The sequence below is a fragment of the Manduca sexta genome, chromosome 28 (genome assembly GCF_014839805.1).
Source record: "Manduca sexta isolate Smith_Timp_Sample1 chromosome 28, JHU_Msex_v1.0, whole genome shotgun sequence".
NCBI classification, from domain to species: Eukaryota; Metazoa; Arthropoda; class Insecta; order Lepidoptera; family Sphingidae; genus Manduca; species Manduca sexta.
The window spans coordinates 17,232,925-17,254,446 of NC_051142.1; the positions used below are offsets into that span (position 1 = coordinate 17,232,925).

The 21,522-nt window shown below is 34.0% G+C and overlaps 2 protein-coding genes and 1 long non-coding RNA gene across 3 annotated transcripts in view; 2 read left to right on the plus strand and 1 right to left on the minus strand.

The window, feature by feature from the left end:
• The window catches only part of LOC115456248 (sphingolipid delta(4)-desaturase DES1), a 28,236-nt gene extending 17,269 nt beyond the window's left edge, over positions 1 to 10,967 (plus strand). The window contains exons 3-7 of the mRNA XM_030185235.2: positions 4,866 to 5,005; positions 5,363 to 5,576; positions 5,932 to 5,997; positions 6,576 to 6,721; positions 7,667 to 10,967. Coding sequence (XP_030041095.1) covers positions 4,866 to 5,005; positions 5,363 to 5,576; positions 5,932 to 5,997; positions 6,576 to 6,721; positions 7,667 to 7,807 — 707 coding nt within the window. The 3' untranslated portion in view covers positions 7,808 to 10,967. The remainder of the gene's footprint in view (positions 1 to 4,865; positions 5,006 to 5,362; positions 5,577 to 5,931; positions 5,998 to 6,575; positions 6,722 to 7,666) is intronic.
• Positions 10,968 to 11,448: 481 nt separating this feature from the next.
• Positions 11,449 to 20,110, minus strand: LOC115456216. Its single transcript, XM_030185182.2, has 6 exons — positions 19,817 to 20,110; positions 18,705 to 18,837; positions 17,770 to 17,899; positions 17,366 to 17,460; positions 16,121 to 16,357; positions 11,449 to 15,834 (listed from the first exon to the last, which is right to left on the minus strand). The coding sequence occupies exons 1-6, from the start codon at positions 19,882 to 19,884 to the stop codon at positions 15,739 to 15,741; spliced, it is 759 nt and encodes a 252-aa protein (XP_030041042.1). The 5' UTR covers positions 19,885 to 20,110; the 3' UTR covers positions 11,449 to 15,738.
• Positions 20,111 to 20,266: 156 nt separating this feature from the next.
• LOC115456217 lies at positions 20,267 to 21,086 on the plus strand. The gene is made up of 2 exons (XR_003939857.2): positions 20,267 to 20,546; positions 20,844 to 21,086. It is a non-coding gene; the product is annotated as an uncharacterized LOC115456217 (long non-coding RNA).
• The last annotated feature ends 436 nt before the right edge of the window (positions 21,087 to 21,522 follow it).

Genomic DNA, 21,522 nt, shown 5'->3' on the forward strand with positions numbered 1-21,522 from the left:
CCCTCCACCCGGGGGCCTCAAACTCTCTCCATATTAAATTACTATCGGATCCGCCCGTGTGAACGATTTTCCGGGATAAGGGTCCTGCTAAATATTTTCCGAACAAAAATAACCCTATGTTGAATAAAATCGATTTTTGTATAAATGATCGATATAAGCGATCCAGAATCTAGTCGAGTAGTATCCCTAATTCTTACTTCGTTTTTCAATTCAATTTAATGTCACTCACACTTCACTTATCAGAGACAAATAAACTAGACTCTCACTTTCCATATAATATATTATAATTCTCTGACTCTCACTATATCATTGACGATTCGGCTATTATAAAGAATCTGTGCGATTAATTACGATATCGACATACACTGGCTGTGATTTCTGGACTTTGTGAACTGATGTAACAATTTACCTGGCATCAATAACGGATACGAAATGGAATATGCTTTTTGCATTAATTGTGGCTCTGGTGACGGATCCATGGTGTTGGAGAACGAGCAGATTCACACAGGCCTATTCCCACGAACATTTCCTGGTCTTCCCTCCGCTCATTCGAAGAGGGTTCCTTTCTTTCCCCCAGATATCTCCTTCCAACTTTCCTTCAGGACCCTGCAGTCGTTAATCCGGGATTTTCCAGTATACCGTTCGCTGGTTTCCCCCGGGATTGACGGCGGGGTCCGATACACAAAATAAAATCTGAGGTAATAAATATAAAAAAAATACAGTGGAAATTAGAACCCCCACCCCTTTTTTTAAAGTCGGTTAAAAATAGACATATCCCAGAGACAGATTTATAGCTTTTTATTTTCTATTGGCGTTAACAATTGTAGACAGACATCTTAACTGCGGCCCTAGGATAGCTTTGTAAATGTTCATATGTAACGCATTAAAAGAGTTCGGCTCGTTCAGACGCATAAAATAGTTAAAAAGAAACACGCTTTTATTGCTAAACGAAATAAAAAGGAGAAAATAATTTCTAGGTACAAAGAATTTATATTACAGTAGTAGAAGGTTGAAGGATCAATCATAGTTAAGTACCTCAAAATAAAATTATAATAAACTTGAAGTTATTAACAGAATAATTTAACTCAGAGTAAAAAGCGTGGGTGCTTGATATAGTATGTATTATAATCATTCTATTGGCTACTATCTATAAGAGGAGAATTATGAAAACGAAGTAAAATGCACCCCACGCTTTTTACTCTGAGTTAAATTATTCTGTTAATAACTTCAAGTTTATTATAATTTTATTTTCAGGTACTTAACTATGATTGATCCTTCAACCTTCTACTACTGCAATATAAATTCTTTGTACTTAGAAATTATTTTCTCCTTTTAGTTCGATTAGCAATAAAAGCGTGTTTTTTAGATTTTTAAATTATTATTTATTTTTCATTTTTAGTTTGATTTTTAATCCCTATTAGTTGTTTGTATTTTAATCAATAAGACTTTCTAATTACAAATTTTTGATCGTATTAAATTACTTCTTTACCGACGGTAATTTCAAAGCTTTACTGCTTACCAAATTTTGTTCCGTAAAATAAATAGATTAAAATTTATGTTCTGATTATTTCGTTGTGATTAAGAACCCTTTTGTAAGTCGAGGTTATCATATTATATGAATATTAGATACAGTAATTTGCGAGTATTAGGCTCATCATAAGGATGATACGCATGTATAAGGAATGAAGAAGGTGAGAACGCAACTATACTGAAAACGTTTCGGCCTCCGTTGTGCTGTGCCTAGTGCCCGAGTAAGTCCGAAACCGCAGGCATGCGCAGATCGCGCGCTAGCTCTATCTCTTTTACTCTTTCACGGCGGATCTATAAAAGAATTTATTAATCCTGGCGGTCCTAATAAGGATAATGGGAAACTCTTATCAAATTATTGCATTGTCATCGGTCCTTGATACTTGTGTAAAGTTTCAAATTAATCAGATTTCTGGAAATTGGTGAAAATTGAGCTCAAAGATTCCGTTACATACATACATAGATACAACCCAAGCTAATAAAAGCGTGTTAAAAATGCCGGTGGTTTTCACTAGATTAGATAGTGAATGTAAGTATTGGAATAACAATACACTAGAGTTTTATAATGAGTGCGATAACAACGATTGAGACATAAGTATTGTAATTTTCCTCAAACTTCACTTACAATTTAAGTGTGCTCTCTAGGAATGATATTATGCGTCTTCAATTGTTATTTACGATTGAGTTAAAATTACGACGCGGTGACAGTGGGTTTAACCATGTCTTCGCTTTCCATATATTGTTGTCTTAAATCGTATTGTTTTTTTTATGCGGGCCCGGCACTGTTCGAAACTGAACCTGATGGTGAATGGAGTGGGGTCCAATAGAATGGTGACTGACGAGAGATGATTACCCCTCGACAGTCGACACAATTATGTCGGCCTGTTGCAACCGGATATACACTTGCCTATTCCAAAACAGGACACGTTTACGTGGGCCACTAAGGCGGGTTTTAACTCCTTGTGTACGGTGGTCGCTATAAGGGCGGATATAAAATATATCCAACCACCAGCATAAGATCATTCATGCAATAATATTGTTTGAACTGTTCTATTTATTGTCTTTCCTTAAGAGAATTAAACAATCTACATAATCAGTTAACGAATTCAAAGACCACAATATTACTCACCTACATAAACCCGCCGGACCTAGCCCTCCGCGCGATAGATAAACAACAAACAAACTTACACCCAAACTATGAGTAGACATTTTATCATAATTTATGTAAACAGCGATAAAAACACTTGTACGATATCATAATGCATCAATAAGAGATAGCGGTGTAATCACGACTGACGGCACTCTAAGCAGGTTTGAATCTAGGGTAAGGTTTTGTAATCAAAAGTCGATATGGGCAATGACGTTTTCAAATAGACGCGTCATACTCTAACAAAATTTCACATAAAAACAGCGCAGTATTTACTATAGTTAGCCCTAGCAATTCGCATTGATACGGCCCGAGTGTGCCCGAGTGGACCCGAATGAACCCGAGCGTCAACCGCCCCGTCGCCATGACAGTCGATTAAAATGCATTTATTAGTTAAAAAAATAAGTTGAATAATGTATACTTATTACTAACGTATGAAATGAAACGTTTTTTTCATTCACAGTTGGAGTATAATTTAAACATCGTCTAAAAACACAGGAAGTCATTTTATTTATAAAAATACAAAAACTTAGTAAGCTGACTAGTCGCGACAGTGGTTGGAGGTTGACTAAGTGAATGTCGGGCAATTACCTTGCTTTCGTCTCGCCATTATTGGGCTCGGACAACGTATCTATGTAATAAAAACATCTTACGATATGGGTATCTTCATTTTTTTGCAAGGTCACGGCAAACGGACCCTTCTGCTCCTGATGGTAAATGAAGTGCGGTTCAAAAGATTGTCGACTGACGAGAAATGATTACCCCTCGGCAGTTGACACAATTATTCCGGCCTGTTGGAACCGGATATACACAGGCTGATCTCGGAACGCTACACACTTACGTGGGCTATTATGGCGGATATAAACTATATCCTACAACGAGCAAGATTTTTCCGTCCTATTAGGGCAGTGATATTTTTCTGCTCAGTATTAGCCCGTAATCTGGAATTTGTGCCCGATATTGCGATAGGATCACCCTTTATCGCAACATCGAACGGGAAACATGGGGAAAAATGGATGTCCTGGTCGAAGCGTAAACCTCTGCCTATTCATAATGGCGCGAAACCTAACCTAACCCTGGAGAGGGTAGTGTAAATATTTATTACTAGCTGACCCCACAGACCTTGTCCCGTCTTAATTATGAATTTGCAGCGCGCATTCTGTCAGTCGCTGACAGTTCTTTCAAACAATTGACAGTTATATGAAATTGATATTTTCGTTAAATTTTCTAATTTTCCGCGCAATTGTTTGATTTTTTTCTTTCATAAGAACCTTCTACTGACAATAACAAACAACAACAAAAAAATTGTGAAATCGGTCCAGCCGTTCACGCGTGATGGCGTGATCAAGGGAATTAGGAATTCATTTTTATATATATAGATAATTTACTTTCATAAGCAACCTAAATAAGTACTAAAATAGTTATATTCGTAGTTACCAAGCAGACCTTATCATTCAAATATTAAAAACATCTACATAAACCGTACATTGTTATTCATTAGCGCACTAAATCTAATTATGCAATATTCTATGTACGTACATGTGACCTTCATGACATCAGCATACCGAATGCCGTGTGTCAATAAATGTATTGAATAGCCGATAGCAGGGAAATTCCTGAACATTTTCCTCAGAGAAACTATATTTTTGTTGAATTCCCTTATACGAGTCTGCGTGGATGGTCAGCTTTGTTTCTTTCTGCCGTCAAGCAGCAGTGTTCATGCACTGGTTCCTGAAAGATTGCTGCCTGTACGATTATAATTTTTTTCTTTTGTTATGGGCCGACGATATATCTTAGCATTGGACGAGCAATTGTATTATTATTTTTTTTACACTTTAAATAATGGCACACGTAGATGGCTCATATGAGCATTCCTTTAGTCATGAGTTTTTTTTTAATTAGGTATGACAAAGTGATCAAACTGCACATGATGGCGAGCGAAATAGGGTGAATGGCTCATATGAGCAGTAATATTGTCATATATTTTTTTTTAATTGGGCAAAGCAACTGCACCTGATGGTAATCGGAGTAGATTGGAGTCTAAATAGTGTCGACTGACGAGAGACGATTACCCCTTGCCAGACAACATAATTATAACGGCCTGTTTAAAACTCCATATAAAAAAGTTGTGTGCGCTAAATAGGAATATGAACTGGACAGAACGAGGGTAAATTATTTAACTTCTTTGCAGCAATCCACGAGATCGCGCACAACCTCGCGTTCGGGCACAACAGGCCGATGCACAACCGACTGTTTGGTTTCTTCGCGAATCTTCCCATAGGCATACCCATATCTATCAGCTTCAAGAAGTACCATCTGGAACATCATAGGGTAAGCCTATTATGTTTATTAACTTTTATTCGCAGTTCCGCGTAAATTCTATTCTTAGGTTGGAAGCTAGCCTTTAGCTTGTACTATTGCATATCGTAAACGACGATAGCCTAGTTAATTGTGGTACGGACTGCCGACAGGTCCGCAGGTTCAAAACCCATGGGCACGCACCTCCGGCTTTTCTATAATCATCAGTGAAGGAAAACTTTGTGAGGAAACCTGAATACCAGAAAAGTTCTCTATAGAAATTTTGAGGGTGTGTGAAGTCTACCAATCCGCACTAGGCCAGCGTGGTGGCCTAGTGCGGACAATAATAATAGACAATACAGGGCTGATAATTATATATTTCATCCACAGTACCAAGGTGACGAAGTGATAGACACTGACCTGCCGACCCTGCTCGAAGCGAAGTTGTTCTGCACGACGGGCGGGAAGGTGCTGTGGCTGTTCCTGCAGCCGTTCTTCTACGCGCTGCGGCCGCTGATGGTCCGACCGAAGCCGCCCACGCCGCTGGAGCTGATCAATCTGATCATTCAGCTGTTCTTCGACGCTATTGTTGTCAAGTTGTTCGGTGAGTGCTTGTGTAGGTTTACTTTAATCAAAAGGAATGGACAACTGGTACGCATTACTAAACAAAAGAATAAAGTTATTGAATTAAAGGCGCACGGACCCAGGCATTGGTCTTAAATTTATATTTAAATTTAAATAAGTAATTTGTGGTTGTATCTCTAACTATTCGATGTTCGAATGTCATTATATTGGCCGAGCAGAAGAAATAAAAGTATTTGTGGGGGATGATTGTGTTCTTTATGTCTTCTTTAATTACAAATGTTAAAGTTAAAAAAAAACGGGCTACCAAGTTGGTTAATTGATACATTAGTCTATGAGAATCGATTAACTTTGTTCAATATCTGTTATTACTCCAGGTTGGAAAGTACTCGGATATCTGGTGTTCGGATCTCTGATGGCGATGGGTGTGCATCCAGTTGCTGGTGAGAAAGACTAAATAATTTAATAAATAAACTCATGTGTATAGTATTTTATAGCATATTATAATAATTTGAGTATCATAAATAGTTTATTTGGGTTTTGATTATTTTACTTTATATTTTTGTATTGATGTTATAAATTAATTACCTTTTCTGTAAGGGGCTATATTGATTACTAGGTGTTTGCTTGCGGCTTTTTTTTGCTATGCAAGAAAAAGCCATTCCATCGAGAACTCATGTATTCTACACAACACTATCATATCTTTTAAGAACAAAACATCAAAAAGGTTATAACACAGAAATAACTTTTTATTAAATAGATACCACATATTATATACATCCTTTATTTAAATTGAATAATTTTATTTTTGAAATAAAACTATTTACGGATTTTATCACAATTATTTATAATTTTATTTTGATGTCTAACATTCACGTATACATAAGAAATTTTATTTTTAACTGTGGACATTTATAATAAACATTTAGTTAATCACAATGCATGCATTATCTATTGTTGTCCGAAAATTGTAAAATAATATTTTCTTTCGCTTGAAGTTTAATTGTAACATCTTTTCCAGGCCACTTCATCTCCGAGCACTACATGTTCCGCAAAGGGTTCGAGACGTACTCGTACTACGGGCCGCTGAACTGGATCACGTTCAACGTGGGCTACCACAACGAACACCACGACTTCCCGGCCGTGCCGGGCAGGAGGCTGCCAGAGGTATGCATTTATGATCTCACTCTTAATAAAATAGTGACCCATTCCAAAATTGCCATTTGTGGGAATCGTCAAACAACCAATTTCTGTTTGCGACCTTTTAGTTTTTCCCTTTTTTTCATGCTATGGGTTTCATTTTTTACCTATCTTTAATAAGCTCAATTTTATAGAAACTTCAAAAAAAAAGGTAGCAACCAAAAAATCGTTTTCCGACGACTGTAACAAATTAACAATTTCGAAATAGGTCATTATTTTATCAAGAATGCGATGTATTTATTGTATTGTATTTACTTACCTATTATTGTTATGCATATAGATATGAATCCCAAATTATATCTTAGCCAATATTATACTTGTGGAGGATCACTGTCACCTAAAATACAGGTTAACCTAGTTTGGGTGCCAGTAAAACTATTTCTTGGGATATAAATAAAATTGCAAGTTATAACTTGATGTCCTTAAAGCGGAGTGTGAAGTAGCAATGGAGCAAAACGGCATGACTGCCGATCGTCTACGGATGTATATCTCTTGCCCGTCGACATGTTTTTGGGCATCTCTTCACTCACCATCAGGTGCAGAGAGACTAATTCGCCGTGCCCTCCATAATATATATTTTTTTTATGTTATGTGTTTATATTTATTTTTTTGGTGATGACCAACGTTATATCTAAAGACCATAGAGTCATGGCTCCATTCTAAAATGTATGTTTATATTGAGTACTTATCGTAGTTCACTGAAATAAAATTCGTTATAGTTTTCATTTACAAATATTCAAAGAGTATGTTAATTTTGAACATGTCTGCCTATCTGCCAAGTTTCATCCAAATTCGTTCAGTGTTTTCTGTGTCAATTGTAAACATCCAAATATACTCAAAATCTTTCGCATTTATGCAAGTGTATGTTCATTTATTGATTAATAAGAGTAATAACAAATACAATTGTTTTAGGTGAAACGCATAGCGGCTGAATTTTACGACAATCTACCTCAACACAACAGCTGGTCCTCTGTGCTGTACGACTTCGTCATGGACCCTGACATTGGACCCTATGCTAGGATCAAAAGGAAACACCACGGCTTGGAGAGTTAGATAAGTGACATATACAGGGTGGCTGCTAGTTATGTGATTTTGACTAAAATTAATTGAATTACTTTGGTAATTTACAAACTGATCTCCCTGTATAATAATGTCCCCACTTAAAGCAACATGCTGTATATTCAATATATATAGTACGCTAGTTTATGTTGTAAACATAAACATCGCTGGCTTATCATTACAAGGTTCTATGTCATATTTGATGTGCAAATTGAATTATATATATCACATCATTCTAAGTATTTTTGAGTGAAACTGTCCAATAACCATGAGTTATTGTCTTTTAAAATTTTTACCATCAAAATAAAATTGTCTACTTTTTGCAACAAAAGTAAAATTAACGTTGCACCTTGTAATAATTAGCTAGCGATTCGTAAGCAGCCACACTGTTTTAATACTTGATAACAGGAGTAAATATTTTTAACATTAATGTATTTTCGTTTTCCAAATCGCTACTTGTGAAGTGAAAATTTTGATCAAAATAATATCTAACATTATTAGTTTAGTGCGTCCGATTCGTTATTTCTAACAACTATTGAAAAAATGTTTAAATATTTTGGGGTAGCATTGCGTGCCTGATATGGGTCATAGTTGAACTCAATTCATATCGTAATAGTAATAAAACAACAACTATATAAGTTAAATATGGGGATAAAGTATTTATATTCATAACATTACGCCTTTTTTTCACAGCCGCCTTAGAATGTCTCAAAATACTCGTAAGTCCATGTCGTTTAATTTTGATGTTTGTGATTGGTCGAGCGATCATTGCGTCTGTCACGTGATAGTCTATCAACCAATCAGAATAAAACGACAGGGAGTGTGTTTTTTGCCACGTTCTCAGTACGCAGAGGTAATATACATAACACTCACTTATGTTAGATAATAGCCATCTACTGGGTACAACTGTAGAATTCGAGGTATCAGGGCGTAGATAAACTAATAATGTGATATGACAGATCTGAGTCCGTTTTATTATATTTTGATACGTTTCACGATTATAATTTTCACTTCAATAGTGCAAAAATCTAATTGGGTATTTGTAAGTGGTGCAAGTACCAAGCTTTTTCAGTATGTTTTTTATATATTGTTAAACTAAAATATGAATGAAGTGTGAAGTGAATTTTCGTTTAATATCCTGATATTCAGTCAATTTCTTAAAATTGAATCAATTCATTACTGCAACATGTTTCAAAAGGCGCGTGGCGAATTAATCAAGGAATATAATATTACTTGTCAAAAATTTCTCTAATTAATTCGTAATTTGATACTTGCACCATTTTGTACTCCTCTCTGAACGGAGTATTATTGACGCCATCTATTGGCGAGTTTTTGTTTTTAACATTGTAACGTGTTTTTATAAAGCTTACGATAGATGGCGACACTGTTGTAACGCAAATCACAAGTGATATTTGATGAAGGGTAGTTAGTTCTGGCTTCTTTCACACTATCGTATGGTAAAACAAACTAGAAGACAAGGGACTTTTGAGCGTATACTATTTAGGCCTTAAGTTGGTACCGCACATTGATTACCTATAAGAACGAGGTCGCCTCAGAGCCGGAAATATAATGCTAAACACAAGATACGCCGTATGGCTTCGTTTGTTTAGTTGACAGACACTGATTGTGTCATTTTCTAATTCAAAGTGTGAAAGGGCCAAAAATTTTCCTGAGAGCTTGAAAAGGTATTTTGTGAGTTTGTACATTGTACATAGCTAATTATACTAGCTTTTCATACTACTTTACCTGTCTTTACCCCACTCTGGATAAGGTAATAGTATAAATCCATAATGGAGATAAAAGATTTTTGATAGTAAACATTTTATCTAAATCGGTTTTACAAGTTAATGTGGATAGTATGTTACAAAATTGTTGAACATACTACCAGCTTATTTGCAAGCCAGCAAACTTATAATCTTTGTTTGTAGCTCCTTGCTTGATAGCATCAAGAAATTATGTATCAAAGCTAAATCGATTTTGTTAGGATTTTCGACTGTTTTTTTCACATAGCCATGTTGTGAAGTACATATAGTTTCCATATATCACAATGTCTTACCACGGTTACTTTATGCGGGACAGACTTTTTATAATATGTAATCCAATATCGATCAATACTTCCAAAGCATAATAAATATTTTACATTTTTTTACAATCAGATGACTCGACATAATCAGGCCGCTCGCCATCAATATCAGAGATTTGAATCACAAAGGTCTATAATGTACGCTGTCTGGTTATAATATCCAGCAATTAAGTAAAAATGGTGGGTTTAATATTCATACAATCTGGACGCACAGCGTTTTTACTCTGCTTCCAAGCGCTAGAAATAGACAAATCGCTAGTTGGTACCTATTAACGGCCGTTTTCAATATACTATCACAATCTTAATTTTCCATCCGATATCAAGAATAAGCCAATCAGAATAAGGCATTTGTAAGTACGTCAAAAAGAACTGTTCTGATTGGTCAATTTCTGCGATGGATAGAAAACCGTTTAGGTTCGTTTATTAGAAACTGCGGTAATTCGGACTCTCATACATATGTAATCCTGTTTGTTTCCGTTATAAACAATTTTTATTCCGGACTGTAATCGTTGTTATTTTTATACAATTTAAAATCCTTTTAAGTGTTAAATATCAAATCGATATTATTTAAGTATGGTTGAATTTATTTTTTTAAGTTTTTAATGATTTTGTGAAGTTCCAAAGAAATGTACTGGTATGAAGTTATTTGTACCGGGTTATTTTACACAAGCTTTCTAGAAATAATAATAACGATAGTTGAATGTATATTAAAGTATCACAGTAATAGCAGGAGTACAATATAATTTTTTGGAAAGTAACTCGGTATTATAAATAACGAATTTTATTGATACAGACTACTTAATATGTTCTGAATGAAATATTACATTTACTATTTGTCTGTACATTTGGAAAAACATTTAATAAATAAATACCTGCAAATATTTTTTTCGAAATAAAATAATATTGTTCTAAAATAAACAATTTTGATTGTTGATTTCACAGTAATATATTGTTGAAATAAAACTCGGACATAACTTGCATTTACGTAGCAAAGTCATCGTGAAAATGTATAGAGAATCTATATTATGTACATTTATGTAAAATTGTTGTAATAAAAGCATTTCTTATAAATAATTTTGTTTTTATGAGTTAAAATCCCTGTATACAGTTTCTTAAAAATATTAACATTTAAAAACATGGGTATTGTGGGAATAAATCAAATCTATATAAAAAAAAATTCTATCGATTTAAAATACGCAATTCTTTTTGTCCCCACGCTCTATGAACTCTATACTTTCGATGCTAAGTATTCATAAGGTATCTTTCCGAGTATCGATAGTTTGTGGTAGGATAATTTCTATGACATACTTTTTGTCTATATATAAAGTTGTGTTAGCATTGATGTTCAATATTTTGAGGACTGTAATTGGGTATACTTTGAAAAAAAAACCTGAGTGACCAACCTTACACAAACTTCATAAATTAAAAGTTAAAAATATCGATACTTATTGTAACACTCTCGAGTGTGGCTAATGTATCGATATTGTTATTTTTATTCAAAACTTAAATATATATCAAACGTCAAAAATATAAAGTTAAATAAAAAACATAATACTGAGTAATTTTTATTTCACGTACACAAGATAAAATATTACATATAAAATATATTGGACGGTTTCCTACTAACAATCAGTACTTTCTTCAATTTTATACATGTCTTACAAACAGAAACATTGAGTTTTTAATACAAAAAAATACAATAGTTGCATTCTAGAGTATCATTGCCCATTCTTGATACTTATTACATACATTGTGTCAAATATTTGAACATTTTTTTTCTCACTCGGCTTCAAGTCGCCCCTTTTATCATACAAAGAAAAGCAATCAAAATACCCAACTTATTTTTCATACTGACTTACCAATACCGGTAACATTTTATGTCCATTTTATAGAAAATCCTTATAATATTCAGTTCACAACTTGTAATAAAGAAAAAATTGCATAAAATGTGTCAATGGTGCATCCACACAATCGTATAACTCCAAATGCTCCAACTGTCAAAATCGATAAAAAAAGTATTGTAGTCTTTTTAAAATAACATCGCGCAATGTGGGGCACAAATAATCTTCGTAATGGTAAATATCACAATTAACCATTGACGTATATTTTATAGACACGAAACTTCCATATAAACTATTTGTTCAAAATCTGGAGTCAGTACTAAAGTTCGCTGCAGCACTAAAACATCAATCGTCGTCTCACGAAACTTTAAAAATGCAGTGCTAAAGCGCTTAAATAGAGTATCAGTAAAATAATACCTGATTGCAGTACACTTCAGTTGAATACGAGTGTCCGAAACGTCAGATCTACGTAGTACATATATATCGACCCACTTAACTGTACAAGTAAGCCTTATGCAGGCGCCACACATAGCAAAATTATTTTAACACTTGTTTGAACTCATGTGTGGCACGGGTATTTGCGTATTTGTGCAAAGTTTGTTTAAATGTTTGCGTATTTGCCATTCCGTATCGGTTTTTCGACCACACATCAAAGCGTTCAAAGTTATCGAGTTGCTTGACTGAGAATCGATTATATGGAAACCTAAAAGTAAAAGCTATAAAAATTTAAATTTGGAACGGTGTTCAAATGTGTGTCAAATTGTTTGTTCAAATATTTGTCTGTGTGTGGCGCCGGCATTAAACATGACTGGATAAACTTACAAAATATAGAAATAAGTAAAGTTCACTCGAATTGATCAATTGGGCCCCATAGTGTTAGAGGATTGTAAAGATGAACCTTCTAAATAACTACGTGAACTAAGAGAAATAAATGCAAACTTTTCGTACGTGCAGTTACTAAGTAAATACTTGCAAAAAGAAATACTTAAAGAATATACTTATTCAGCGATAGCAGTGTAGTGGATTTTAGTACAAAAATATATGTAGCAATAAAATATTCAATTTTAGTTAACTTACTAATTCGCCAGTCAATTGACTAGTAAATTCAGTTTTTTTTTTTGTAGTTTAATATTAGTGAAGATAGGTACAGATGTTCTGGGGTAAAATTCAGACAGATAGTCTAAATTATTGCAACTAGCGCAGAACATTACATCCCTAATGGTTTTTAGGTTCTTCATTATTAATGATGTTTCCTACTAGACCACTAAGAACATCAGTTTCCGTTGTCAATTACCATCATCCACCACATCGCTACCACGATTAGTTTCTACACTAGACGGCCTCGAACTCTAATAATACTCTGCAATGGCCGGTTCAGACCTAAATGCTTATTATTCCGGAGTTATTTTTATCGATTATATTAGTAATGTCGATCATATAACTATCGGACGGTAAACATTTACTTCTTCAGATATTTTCTTTATTAATATGAACAGGCGCGAAGGGTCCATATTTCCCGATTTGTAACGAAACCCTTTCGTAATCTATGTAAAATCTGATCATCATTACAACGATTTCCAGACCGCTTGGGTGCATATAATTAGAACTTGTAAGTTATGTCGGGTGCCTTTTCGGAAAATTTCATCCTTCGCCACTGATACTTATGATTACAGGAATTAAGAGACCACCTATAATAGGTAGGTTGGTAATTATATATAGCATGAGTTATAAGCAAAAGTAAACATTTACATCTAGATCTTAAGGTATAATTCAAACAGGCACTAACATGAAGGCACTAAGTACGGTGTTCCGAATGTTTTATAGGCACAATACATTCAACTATTTGTAAAATTAAATACTTTCCGTAAAGTATTTCGACAAAAATGACACTCAGACATAGCGAGTATGCGTTACATTTTATATATTCGAGTTTAAGTTATGAAAAACATGATATAAAGTCAATAAAGATTCAAAATAGAACTTATAGGCAATATAAATATATATTGTTGAAAAGAGCAATATTTAGTTTAAGATTACGTAAGAAATATGATCGAGAAGTACTATGAAAGTTTATGGCGAAATGTTTGCTTACACGTTTCGTGAGATATTAAAAATACTTTATAAAATAATCAGCTACAACTTATACAACTAAATTAATCGGACGGAAATCTTAACAAAATAAGGGCGCATTAAAATATAAACTTAAAACTATGTTATTGGTGTTTTTGTCATAAACATAATTGTCTTTTCCGTATAATTAATTATACAAACTGCAACATTATAGTTTTTTTAAATCATATTTTATACATTACATATCTGTTCTTTTATATATAATCATCACTACATAGTATAAAACAAAGTCGCTTTCTCTGTTCCTATGTGTGCTTTAATCTTTAAAACTACGCAACGGATTTTGATGCGGTTTTTTTTAATAGATAAAGTGATTCAAGAGGAAGGTTTATATTTATAATAATAACATCCATTAAATAGTCAGCATTGCATCCGTGCAAAGCCGGGGCGGGTCGCTAGTATATTATATAGAGCAGGGATGGCGAACCAATGGCATGCGTGCCAGTGGCATCATCATCATTGTTTCAGCCGGGAATTGTCCACTGCTGGACATAGGCCTCCCCCATTGAGCGCCACAGAGACCTGTTCTAGGCCGCCCTCATCCATCGGACTCCGGCAACCCTCACCAGATCGTCGGTCCATCTCGTAGGGACCCTGCCTACGCAGCGTCCGGTTCGTGGTCGCCACTCCAGAACAGTGTTAATGGCATAGAACAAAATAATTCGGGCACGCGAAAATATGCCAATCATTGTATATGTATCTTTCTTTGGGCTCACTTCGCTTAACATCATGGCTGTGAAGTCATTTTGTCGAGCCCCGATAAAAAAAAAACAAAAACATAGATGGGTCATAAAAAAACGGATAGATAAAACTAGTCCTAGATGGTACCTTACAGGCCTTATTATTATTAATATTTTTAATAAAGGCACGTTTACCATGAAAAGTTCGCCACCCTTAGTGTCTTATATTTGTTTTAGTAACAAAAACATTTTGTATAATTAATTCTCCTTACCAATTTCACATAATGTTTTTATAATCTAAGAGATTCCCATTATCATTGCGTGTGATAAATCTATTTCGATTTAAACATAACAAAAAAAAAACAATTTATTTCTACGTCATCAGTAAGTACGTGACATAACTTGTAATATACAAAACGAATGCAAATATGGTGCATAAATATGAAAGAAATACAAGTTAAAATCCATTGTCAGTCACACCAAGTGGTTTTAGATCAAGCCTTAATTTTAACATCGCGGTTATCAGACCATCTTCGCTATAGAACATTTCATCCAAGAAGACACGCCACACTACTTTCGTTAAAAATTTAACATCGGGAAGAGTGCTTAGATCCCCCTTACCCCACGAAACTCCGCAACACCCCAGCTCAAAAGGTGGTGGGACGCGTCTTCGTGCGTGACATGACCCTTAATTTTGATACACTTTGCCTACTACTAAAAAGGCAATAGCAAACGCCCAATCCGCAATAGCCCAACATGATGTCATTGCAGTCCAGCCCCGTACAAAGGAATAAGGGATTACCAACTAGGTTCATTAAGTTTAGCTTAAACCTCTAATAGTTATGAAATTGTGCGAAAGTAACATGACCATAGTATTTCTATATTTAAGGTCTGAATGATTATATCTGACTGGTGACGTGATGGACAATAATTTGTCATATTCAGTTATTTCATACATTGACTAAGGTATGTACTGACAAGTGATGACGTATACAAACTGAAATGACAATCTTAGAGTACAGTGATGAATTCTGACTGGTGATGAAATTTGTGTTGACATTATATGATCGATGATGACATTAACGATTATTAACCGGTGGTGAAATAAAGACTTGCGATTCACACGGGAGTCTCTATGCTCTGGTTGAGTGGCACGCACTCTTCGGCGTTCTCTGGCGCCGGGTCGTGGCATCAAATCTGCGACGCCGGCATCGTCGAGACGGTGCTGTGCGGCGTGGTGGGACGCGAGCCGGCCAGCGATGCGTTTATTGACGCCATTGTGCCCATCTAAAGAATACAAGTTTAATATGAATATTGTTGTTCATAGTTAAAAAAAAAAACTAAGATAAGTGTTTTGTAGGCGTCGGCAAAGATAGTGTTTTTCTAGATTTATAAATAAACATTAAATAATCATAATAATTATTTCTCGTATATTAATTTAAATTAGTTTAAAAACTGTTACTATTCTAAAATAGTAACTGAGCTAACAAGCCAGCTAGCTAATAAGCAAACAGTACACAATCTAGAAACACGAAAGACCACTACAAATATAGTTTTTCGGAAAACAACTCACTCTCAAATGTGCCAAATCCTCCAACTTGGTTAAATCCGCCAACTCGAGGTATAGACTGTAGACCAACAGCCATCCATAGACACCGGCGATGCAGAATACGATCCAGCATAGACACATGATGACGTTGTAAGCGAATATCATATCGTTAACTATGGACGCGAATATGAAAGCTACTAGGCGGAAAAGAATAAAAACGCCGAAGGTGTATAACCATGGTACTATGCGTTTTTCGTGTTCCTGTGAAATTAAAAGAAAATTTACGATTATCTTTGGTAGTTACTGAAGACTGGGAACCGCATTCTATTCTGGTGATGATATACTATGACTGGTGATGCAATATATTCTGACAGACGATGAATGAGATGAGATGATGAGACATCGCTTAGTAACAAATTAAGTAATAAGTATATTGAAATAACTTATTTTTGTCACATCAAGGCAGTTACACTATACACAAAAAGGGTAAAAATTGTCCAAACATAATACAAGTCAAATAACACAACACCCAGCAACGAAAATGAAGAAAATAACAAAACAGTGAAAAAGCTCAATGACAACAGAGTTAAAGCCATTTATAAAAAACTAGAATTATATGTATTAAGATTTATAATGTCGAAACGAAAAGTAACATAATCAAGTCATTTTCCATATAACTTACTTTTATAAATGGCTTTGACTGTTTAAATTAGGTTAATGGTGTGTACCTTATTTTTACCCTGCGCTACTAACTGTGGTGGCGGCGTGAACAGATGATGAAACAATTTTACAAATTTGTGTGCGTATTTAACAAAAAGTATAATTTAACAATTATTTTCCCTGCCATGGTCAACAAAGTCCCACTTATTAAAAAAAACCCAAAACAATCAAAAATTACAATGTTTATCCATATAAATCTATTTGAATATGCTATGGGTTTTACATAATCCAAATGATGGTGAATGATGGAACTCAGAAAAGCAATAAAAAATAACTTCTTTAATACATTCAACAATTATACGAAAGACATCACAATGCTCTAAAAAATTTGTGAATATATGTGAAAGAATGTGTGCACTACACATTATAAGGTAATCCTTAAAATTAATGATCAAAGGTTGCTCATCCAACACTCTCAAGTTACAGAAGAAGATAGAGAAAAAAAAAGTATTTAAAACCATTCAGTCTTTTAGTAAGTAATAATTTGTGGTCAAAGTATTTGAGTTTTTAATAATCAAACTAATGGAAAGGTGTGAAATTAATAATTACCTTTCTTAGTGCATTGACAAGCACAATGCTCGTGAACAGAACAGCAATCGACCCAAGCCAGGAGAACAGCGAGAACACAATAAGGACATTGCGCACTGGAAATAAGATATATTTTTAGATGACTAACAGCCGAAATAAATTGATACCTTTATATTAAAATAGTCTAACCGCAAAACTTGCGTATTTTGATTGATCTATTTTCAAAACTTTTCTGCGATAACAATAAACATAATTTAATTACTCATGAATTTTGCTAATCTCACCGAACCTAGACACTCTAGCTTTCATTATGCAATACTTATTCAATGCAATATGTACATTCAACATCATCTAACAAGAAATAATCTCTCACTATTCAATATAGTCAGCAAAGTAACGTAACTAGAGATATGTAAACAACTCACCTGGTGGGCTGCCTACGTACACAAACTGAAAGCTGATGACGTAATATCCGGTGTGGTGGAACCCGGGCGTCGCCATGTACAGGCAGTACAGATCGAATATGCTTTGCGCGAACGAGAACAGCGATATGAACTGGAATGGAAATGTTTTACTTAACATTTATAACATAAACACACTTGTCATGGCACCTTCACTGAATGCTTTTAGAAATAGACTTGATATTAATATAAATCTATATGATACACACCCATCAACTGTATAGCTGCTAGTGTGCTTACCAAATAAATTAATAGAGTAGCTTTTGTTCATGGCTCTGGGTGAAATGGATTTTCCTGGATAAAAGTCCTTCTTTATAATTGCCAGGGATATAACATAGCATATAGCACTCAGAATTACTGTAGCGCACTTTTAGTGCAAAAAATTTGGGAAATCAGTAGTTTCTAATATTAATGCATGCAAACAAACTCTTCAGCTAAATACATTAACTCCATAACAATATATAGTTCTTGCATAATGGATATTAACTGAAGTCTAGGAGTGACTTTACCAGAGCACAGTTCTATAGATGACAAAACTATTGTGGCAGAGTGACTAACGGTTTATTCCTGATAATAATAATATCAGCCCTGTAGTATATACTTGCCCACTGCTGAGCACGGGCCTCCTCTACTACTGAGAGGGATATATTCCCGATACTACAACACATTATTATATTGTTTATGTGCATTATACATATTATTTGGTATAGACCTGAATTGTATGTGATAAGATCTCTTATAGTTGATACATAAATATCTTAGCATGGGGTTACTAATCATTGTGTGATTGTTATATATTATTTTGTGTCAAACTGCATTTGTTTAAAAAATCAACAATGTCTTACTAAATTGTCCTGTACTAAAATTGGAGAAATTATGCATTTTTTATATTTACATACCAAAGACAAACATGCGGTGAGCAGAGAACCCCTCTGTAGATCCAGGACAACAGCATCATGCAGGATGGGTTTCTGGTACCATGGCACTCGCAGAGATCTCACCGACTTGGCTGAACGTAGATTTGTTGATGATCTACAAAGTATTATTATTAAAATAATTATCTCTTATAGAGGAGAAAACAGCAACATTTTATCTTGGAAAAGAATATAATACTGCTAATATTATAACTTAAAATTTGAAGACATTTAAATTTTTATTAAACTTAAAGCCAGTAATTATTAAATAGAAGAATTTGACATACAGTTGAATTTAATTCTAGATTACCATACTTATGATAATGATGAGAAGTAATGATTTGACACTGCTATGCTTACTGAAAAACTAATAAAGGAAGAGCTATGCACAAAAACTAGTTGATAATGGACAGGTGACATTGGCAAGTTACTTGATTTGTTGGTCAAATTATAGTAATTATTTAATCATTAATATTTGCGAAAAATTGTTTTATAACCAGAACAAAACAAAATTAGTCAAGCAGACATATTTTAAAAGATAACAAAACCTTCCGTGTCTACATATTCACACCTTTTACCCCCAAAGGAGAAGGTAAAGGGGCAATTGGTGCGCCCACTAGTTACCATGTGTATTCCATACCATAATGCTATAGGACTATCAATATAAAATAAATTTATTCTATGAATTCAAAAAATTTGCATATTTTTGTTTCACATAACATGGAAGTCAATTCACAGACCCAAATCTATGAGATGCCACATTAAAGATCTTATATGTATTTTTTTTTGTCCCATTAGTCTATTTCTAATGCACAGATCAGGCTACCTTAATATAAGCAGCTTCTAACATTGATCCATGAAAATACGTCAGTTTTTCGATCCAACAAAGGAGTTGTTTTTCTGGGATTGTTAATTTGTGTATATAGCATTACTGAAAATAAATTATAACTTCACCTCTCTAATGAAACCTACTTACAGAGATATACGTTAAGTGCTTTTTCCTAACTTAAAATTCATGACAAAATGTAAACAGCGCATTTGGCTCGTGTCACTAAGATTTCTTATAGGAATTTTATATTAGTGTATAAAGTACTTACTTTCCAGTATAATGTGAATAAACAGATGGTGTGGATCGATATGTGGATGGTGTTTTGCGGCCGTACATGATTATTTTATGAAACTTTGTCAACGCCCTTATAAGAATCACTTGAATGTCACACTTTTTGCTACAATATGCTGCTTTTAGCCCACATTGGTATTACTTATCTTCCTTTTCTGTCGGTTTTGTATCCACTTTTATACTATTTTATTTATAAAAATCAGTTTTAACATAATAAGCCACGCCTGGAAAATGTTTGTTGCGATTTCTCGTTGTCAACCTGAATTCATTACCCGACCAAAATAAAAAGATTCCAACTTGAAGTAGCCAATGAAAATTTGTTTCTACAATAATGACATTTAAATACCCTTTTTATTGGTACGCGTTATACGATGATACATTGGTGAATTTTAGTTTGTTTATGAATAACCGTTATCTATGACGTTTGTACTCGAATTCGAAAATAAAAACCTCAGAACAATGCTTGTCATTGTTCTGAGATAAAATATATCAAAAAATTATTGAATAAAATAATAAGTCAATTGTGGTTAACTATCAACATCAAAACCATAATGTAACAGAAATAACAATCTTAAGAAAACCGTTAACATAAAATCATAACAAAATGGAAGAAACGTGCCAAAATAATCATAGTACATTATCAAGCTCGAGAAAAGGATCAAAAAAGAAATATTCTGAAGCCCGAAAAGTTCATAGTAAATTATGTTGTAAGTGTGCAAATAATTATCATAAAATAAATGTTCAACACTGATTTATGAATCTATAATAATTATCCAATTTATTGTGCTATGTGCATATTCACGAGTACGATTCATAATTTTATCAATAGAGAGCAGAAGCTTCAAAAATGCTTCAGAAAAATGTCACCTTTTTTGTTTGAAGAATTATAAATAAAAATAGTTTCTTTTTTTATTTCAAAATATTTTTGAATAAGTATCTACAATAGCACCGTAATTGCAAAACCTAAAAGAATCTATTAATTACCTGACGGACTTTTTTTTCAGGTGTTTGCCGAAAAATACCATCCCATGTGCGAACCTACTACGGACGTTTGTTCTGCATTGATTGTTTTCACAAATACATCTGGACAGTTCCTAGTAAAGATTCATTGTGTATCAACAAAGATTGAGAGTATAAAAAGTGAAAAATTTACGAAAACATATTTGCAATAAGAAATTGTAACTTTTATGAGTGGTCCATGTTGATATTTAAGAAAATGATAATATAAACTCTTTTATAAACCCCAATCATATTTTTTTTATATATTACTATGTGTAATTCGCGGCTACGACCGCATGGAAACCCTTTCCCGCTTTAAATCGTTCAATAAACGATATCTATATGACCGCCAACGCCATCTATTCACACTTTCATCACTGTTTTAAAAATCTGACAACTTATTCAATTATTTTCTACAGGAGGAAATTACCTGGACAAAAAGTAGCCTATATTTTAAACCTAGGATTTGGTATACTCGTGTGCCAAATTGCAACCAAATCTGTTCAGCTTTTACAGCGTTTACTTCCAACAAATTCTCATAATTTCACAAACTTTCGTATTAATAATACAGTAAGAAAAGATAGTATAAATTAATAAGGTTCCTTTACCGCCAGCATATTCTTCACTGCAAGAATGTAAAGAGCAGAGAATCCTAATGTAACGAAAGTAAATCTCAAAAACTAA

What these genes read in the sequence shown, in the direction of transcription:
- LOC115456216 (XM_030185182.2), bottom strand. Translation starts at nt 19,884, where the DNA reads ATGTACGGCCGCAAAACACCATCCACATATCGATCCACACCATCTGTT. An exon ending in TATTCACATTATACTGGAAA is followed by an intron (nt 18,838 to 19,816) that starts GTAAGTACTTTA and finishes AATACTTTGTAG; the next exon opens with ATCATCAACAAATCTACGTT. An exon ending in AGGATTTGGCACATTTGAGA is followed by an intron (nt 15,835 to 16,120) that starts GTGAGTTGTTTT and finishes TGTATTCTTTAG; the next exon opens with ATGGGCACAATGGCGTCAAT.